The 6,744-nt window shown below is 41.7% G+C and overlaps 1 protein-coding gene across 4 annotated transcripts in view; it reads left to right on the top strand.

Moving 5' to 3' along the window:
- The window catches only part of DYNC1I1 (dynein cytoplasmic 1 intermediate chain 1), a 318,366-nt gene that overhangs the window by 291,184 nt on the left and 20,438 nt on the right, over positions 1–6,744 (top strand). For all 4 annotated transcript variants that reach the window (XM_059728979.1, XM_059728980.1, XM_059728978.1 and 1 more), the window contains one exon: positions 903–1,028. In XM_059728979.1, coding sequence (XP_059584962.1) covers positions 903–1,028 — 126 coding nt within the window. The remainder of the gene's footprint in view (positions 1–902; positions 1,029–6,744) is intronic.

The following is a 6,744-nucleotide window of genomic DNA, read 5'->3' as shown; positions in this document are numbered from 1 at the left end:
TATAAACCAGTGCAGATTTCTGATGCTTGTCCTAAACCAAGCTATATTCAAGGTATATTTCCTGGTAAATTCATACCAAGGGTTAAGTGGAACCCTCATGTGTTTCTGTAGTTTACATAGCAGCACATTGGAATGGTATTTCTAAGGCATTTGGCTGAGCTGGTTGAGTACTGCAGGAAGTCATACTGGATACATGGAATGAAGGGTTGAATACCAATCAGGGGCATATCAACCTGCCTCAAGTTGCTTCAGATGCCCAGCTGATAAATGCAAAGTAAGCATCTTGGAAGGGCTGGAAAGGTGTGGAAAGGACAATTGTGTAGGACAACCAAAACACAATCTCAGCAACCGAGTCTTTAGCTGCATTCTCACTGCAGAACTTGACTTAAAACTTGGGCTTTAACCCTTGCCATTCAAGTGTGTATGGATTCAAAGCAATATAAGCCTCCTGGACTTAAGCCTGTATTTGTTTGAGGATGCTCAGAGGGCTGAGCTAATATATTGATCAGAACCAAGGTAAGGCTATAATGAAGTCATACTCTTAGTTGATTCTTAAGTCATCTCTTGAAAGGTAAATTGGGGCATATGGAGAAATAAGCCAACGCGGTTTTGCATATCTCCACAGTCAGGAAAAAAATATTTGTGTAATTCAGTGCCCTTTATTGTGGAAATGCCATCTCTTTATCTTCTCAACAGTCAGTTTCTCATTCTTCATTCTCTCCCTTAACTCAATAGAACATGTGCTTGAAGAAATAATGATTTTTTTTCACTCCTTATTTCAAGGAATTCAAAGGAACCTGGGCCTCATACAGTGATAAATATCATCCTAAGATGGCACATTTTGATTCATCACTTGCTGCATGGTATTATCATAATTTATTTTATGATTCTTGTTTCAATAGGTTCCAACAGCCAGTGTGACCATCGAAGGAGCTTCTGCCCTCAATCGTGTCCGTTGGGCGCAAGCTGGGAAAGAGGTAGCAGTTGGTGATTCAGAAGGCCGCATCTGGATCTATGATGTTGGAGAGGTACCTGTACTTTCTTTTCTAAATACTTGGTTGCTGGAAAGTACTATGCTAATAAAACTGAATGTTGGACTATACCATGTGTTTATGTGCATGGGAAAGATTTTTTTTTTTGGTATCCATATTGATTTGCTGTAGTACCCTATCATGTAAAGAACCTGTCTGCACTATGGCACTGTATGCACTATGGCACCAATAACAGAAAATTGAGAGGCAGTGATTTGGGAGAGAAGGGTAGCAGACCTGCACGTGTGGAAAGGAATATATGTAGGTGGTGAGAAATAGCAGGATGACTATTCTGTGTTTAAAAGCTGATCTCAATTCCCCCACTACAGATTATAAAAAACCATCTAAGCTACAGCGTGTTGTGTGCTGATGGAGTCAGCCTCTTTGTTGATGAATACAGTATAAAACATTCAGTCTGCATTACAATTCCTTGGAATAGTCAAGGGTGAATCTCTGAGCAATCAGCTTTTATGTAGAGAATTTGTTTTCCATCATTATCTGTGATAGGATACCAGGATATCCATCTCTACACAGTAGGGAAACATTATAGAAAACATACAGAATTGTCTGTAACTCACATAAAGTGATTTTATGGCCCATAGCAAAATTGCTTGAGCATGACTCATATTTTTGGATTGCATTTGCAGTTGCCTTTCCTTACAAATGTTTGCAAAACTTCTTACTATATTTTTATCATAATTTCTAAATTGTTTAAGGCTATTACCCTCAACTTTTCACTGAAGCACTGGCAGGTCAGGCTGTTTTTATTTATGTATTTATTTTTGCATTATATCTCTGAAAAGGTGATTTTTTTTGTCTTCCAAGTGATATGACAGGTTATCTGCAGTGACAACGTAGTCTGGTCATATTTATTATCTGGAATCTAGACAGGCTATAGAGAAGACTCTTTGACATACCATACACCAAACAATTCATAAGATTGTTTATTTCTACAAGCTTAACCATGAGCAAATGGATTTAATATTTATCCATTTTCCTCAGAAACACAAACACATCTGGTTAAAAAAAAAGCCATTGGTTTTCATCTGCTTGATTCCGGTTTGTTGTTGTATTTTGCAAACTACAGCACTGCCCCTGCATTCTTCTTTGCAACGTGCAGAACCCCAGCAGATTTCCACGGAGCTGCTGAAAAAATAGGCCCCAAGAGCATCTATGTCCTTACTTCCTTCTTCTCCCACACAACTCCTCCATTGTATATTTTTAATAAGGGAGATGACACATTGTCTCTTTTTTGCCTTGCCTTCTATGGTAATTAAAAAAAAAAAACATAGCTATACATTTCCTTGTAATAATTCCTGTTCTAGGCAAAGGATACTTGGAGACTAATTAGGCTTGGAGCAGTGTGAGGTTCCTTCATTTCTGCTACCTTATTGAATGCTCATTTCTGATTACTAAGGGTGCTACAATTTAGTTGTTTACAACCGTGACAGCCCTCACTATTGTGCATCCCTGTTGTAGCTTATGTGAGATTCAGAAATACACTACCATGGCTAGTAAGGATGGTCTTGAGATAGAAAACCATCTTAAATCACTAGTGAGGATGGTTCTGATATAGAAAGCCATTATAGTGAATAGAAGCAGCTTAATTTAGTAATCCACCATATCATTTCATGAAGTGTCCTTTTAAAAGTAATTCAGACAGAGGTATCCTTTAGACCTTGATCTAACTCCCATTGTAATCAGTGAAAAGATTCTCATTCACATCAATGGAATTTGCATAGAGATCTTAAATAAGGGTCTAGTCTAGGCAAGCATGCCATATATAGCTTTATCTTTGTCATACAAACTGAATCAAACTGTGGAGACTGATTTCATGGTAGGTTACTGTGTAAAGACATAAGAGTTTATCCTGCTGAAGAAGGATGTGGCATATTCAACAGGTAGTCATCAATAGCTCAATATTTGGTTGGGAGAAGGTATCGAGTGGGGTTCCCCAGGGGTCTGTCCTGGGTCCAGTATTGTTTAATATCTTCATAAATAATTTGGATGATAGGATTATTTGCATGCTCAGCAAATTTGTAGATGACACTAAGTTGGGTAGAGTTGCAAATGCTCTGGAGAGCAGGGCTAGAATCCAGAATGACCTGGATAGACTGGCAAAATGGTCTACAATCAATCAGATGAGATTCAACAAGGACAAGAACCAAGTCCTGCTCTTGGAATGAAATAATTGCATTCACAAATACAGGCTACCTAGGCTGCAGTACTGCAGAGAAGGACCTGGGCTAGACTGAATATAAGCAAACAGTGTACTCTGGTTGCAAAAAAAAAAAAAGCCAATGCTTTTGAGAAGACAAAGAGGGGATTTGATGACAGTGTTCAAATACTTGAAGGCTGATTATAGAGAGGATGGGGGTAAGCTTTTCTCTATGGCTGTATGGGAGAGGACTAGGGTCAATGGCATCAAGTTGCAGCAAAGGAAATTTAGATTGGAGATGAGGAGGAACTTTCTGACTAGGAGGGTGCTCAGGCTTTGGAACAGCTACCTAGACGAAGTGTGGAATCTCCATTCTTGGAAGTTTTAAAAAGCAGGTTAGATAGACACTTGACTGGGGTGGTTTAGTCAGGGATGATCCTGCCTTGAGTAGAGGGCTGGACTATTTGACCTGATGATGTTCCTTCCAGCTCTGCTTTCCTCTGATTCTAAAATTGTGAGATGAGGTAGTGAGGTTCATGTTCTCATCTTGTTTGCCCTTCACTAGATAATCCCTCCCTTCCTTCCTTACCCTGCTACACAGAGCATAGGAGTATGTATAACCTCTAGGCCAGCTAAACTTTTCTGTAGTGCACCCTAAGCAGGGAGGAAAAATGGCTATAGCTCAGCATTCTGGGGAAATGTTAAAAAAAAATTACAGTTGTACTGGAACCCACTGTGTATAATCTACTCCCTAGCCTTTTCTTCTTTTTTTCTTATGGTTCCCAGAAAGATAATTTCAATATTTATATCATACTTAGCTTGGAGGCATCTGTGCAAAGGTATAGTAGGGCTTCAGCATGCCTTGTTATAATCAGTAGGAGGTTTGTTGTTCAGTTGAATGAGAGCAGGAGCTTAATCAGGAACATTTTCCCAATTGCAAGAGTACCATGCTGCTGCCTCTTTCCAGAGGAATATGGCCATGGACAAGCGGATCCTCAATCCTTAGTCCCCTGAGCTTAATGGGGAACCTCCCCCCTGATTAGTTTTCAGTCATGACGACTGATTTTTAGGCCATACAACTCTTTCCTTCTCTTCTGTGGGTGCCTTTTGAAACAGAGCTATCAGCAGACAACAGGATCCTTTTTTTGCTTGGGTGTCTTTAAAAGTTATCCCTTATTGACTGAAAATCATAGGAGCATCCCATAGCTCTTTCTGAATTGGAAGGAATCCAGGTGATTACATCACTTGGAAGATCAGCAGGCTGTTTTGCAAGAGCATAAGTGCATATTTTTAGCATTTACCTGGTGCCTCTACACAAGGCGTTTACTGTGCAATAAACATCTCAGCATCTACATGTGCACCCCTGTTAGGGTGCACAAAACTAATAAACTCCACAGCAGGGTAGTATTGCCAAATACTACCCTGGTGCAGAGTTTTTTTGAGTAGCAGACGTGTAGCTGCTGACCTGGCTGGCTGGGGCATAAAGGTTCTTCAGTGCAGAGGCTGCCTGCCAGCTAGCCCCTCCACAGCACATTGAGTCTGGTTGGAACAGCCTCAAGCTGGCAGGCTGGCCCTGGGACCTCCTGCTAGCCAGGGCTGCTACAACCTAGCTCCGTGTGCTGTGGTCCAGGCGCATGTATAAATGTGGCTCCATGTGCTGCGGTCCAGGTGCTCCCAGGAGCCTCCCAGGAACAACAAACTGTGGAGCAATAAGTTCTGCAGTATATTGCTGTGCCCAATGGCACATGTAGTCATATTCATGTAGTATTATTTTTGTTAATATATTCACCAAAACAGATTCACCAAAATGTTGCTAAATGTCATTTTTATTAAAAAAAATACAAATGAAATATGAATATATGTTTGGTTAAATAAGAAAGCACAATGGTTTTTAAAAACATTATATTTCTTAAAATCCTAAAAATCAGTTTTTCTTACATACCGGAAAATAACCTGGGAGACTGTATTTATGTAAACTTTAAACAGATCAGCAAATCAGATAACTAAGGAAAAAAATAAAGTGATGAGATCTGTGTGTTAGTTTCATTGCTAGTTTGATTATCTCTCCTAGAGAACAGTAACACGTCATTTCACCATTTATATATTCATGCACAAGGTATAAAAAGGGATCTTAAAAATGGCCTAGATTAAGGGCCCAATCCTATATTCTTCACTGAATCATAACCCTCTTTGAGAACACGGACATTTGGCCTGAGGTAAAGACTTCAGGATCAGGTTCTTTTTGTTTTGAGAAGTCATCCCTCTGTTGTCTTTATGACATCACAGGTGACAGTTCATCATAAGTATGAAATGTGACAAAGTCCATGACCAGTGAGTTAAAAATAATGTTGGTATTTTCAGTTAGATCATATAATGTTATTTTTTTAACAGTACGCTCTTTTAGTTGTTTGATCTCAGCATTGTGTCTGAACATAACACATTTATTTTCACAGTGAGGGGTCTATTTTCTCTTCGATGCTTTTGCTTTACGACCATTAGCATTAATGGGAGTTACACACACACTTCCAGTGGAGAATAGACTTAAATAATCCATATATATGTACTCATGTGGGACAATTTGAGAAAGCAACTTGTAGATCAGTAACTGATGACTTAAAAAAATTGAAATAAGCTGGTTGTTTCAGGATGACATGATATTAAATATATTTGCTTTAATCAGAGAATATAACCAGTCACTGTAAGTGAGAGTTAGCTTCTGGGGCTAAGTACAGACATTCAAAAAGACCGAGCCTGAATTGATTCTGGCAGGTTAGTCTAACCTGTGTAGATTGAACTAACAAGCAAGTGAATAGATATTCACTTTTGATCTTGGAAATGCAGCCACATGCTACAGTGGCTCAGGCTGGAAGCTGGGGGGCACTAGAGTGAACCCTCCCTTCCCTTCATGCTGGAGGGAAGCTGAGCTGAGGCAGGGTGTGGTCAGACCCCAGCAGGCTGACTATGACTGGGGTGGGGTTTAAACTCCCACCCCAGGCTGCAGGGACCCCAGCCGAGCTCTGCACAGCTTTTCCCCGCTGCTTGTGACTCAGTGTAGCCCAGGACCCCTAAAGCCCTCCTCCGAGCCAGGGGGTGATCCTGCTGGAACTTCTCAGCCACCAGGGCCGGAGTTTCACTTGGGGCAGGCCAAGAGCAAAGGCCAGATCGGTGGGAGAGAGGGGAGTGAAATGGTCCCAAGCACAGGTGAGGACATGCAAAGAGGGATTGCAGGAGCAGCAGCTCCATCCTAAACATGAGCCCCACCAAGCAGAGGGACCTAGGCTGGGCGGGTGGGGGGTAGAGAAGGGGCTTGAGCGTGTCCGTGCTAGCCCAGGGCAGAGCCAAGCCAAGCCAAGCAGGCAGTTGGGGGAGCATCTCCTGCCTGGTGGCCCCTTCTACCCACTGGAGAGTGGCGCCCAGGCCAGCCCTGGCCCCTGCAGCAGTGTGTACAGTGCAGACTTGCCCCCTCAGCCCTATTAACTGGATCTCTTGGGTCACTGGGCACTGGGCTGGGAGCACCCTGCTCAATCTTCCCTACCCGGTGGTGGCGGTGCAGCA

Source organism: Alligator mississippiensis, chromosome 5 (assembly GCF_030867095.1).
Source record: "Alligator mississippiensis isolate rAllMis1 chromosome 5, rAllMis1, whole genome shotgun sequence".
NCBI classification, from domain to species: Eukaryota; Metazoa; Chordata; order Crocodylia; family Alligatoridae; genus Alligator; species Alligator mississippiensis.
This window is presented reverse-complemented; position numbering and strand designations above follow the sequence as displayed.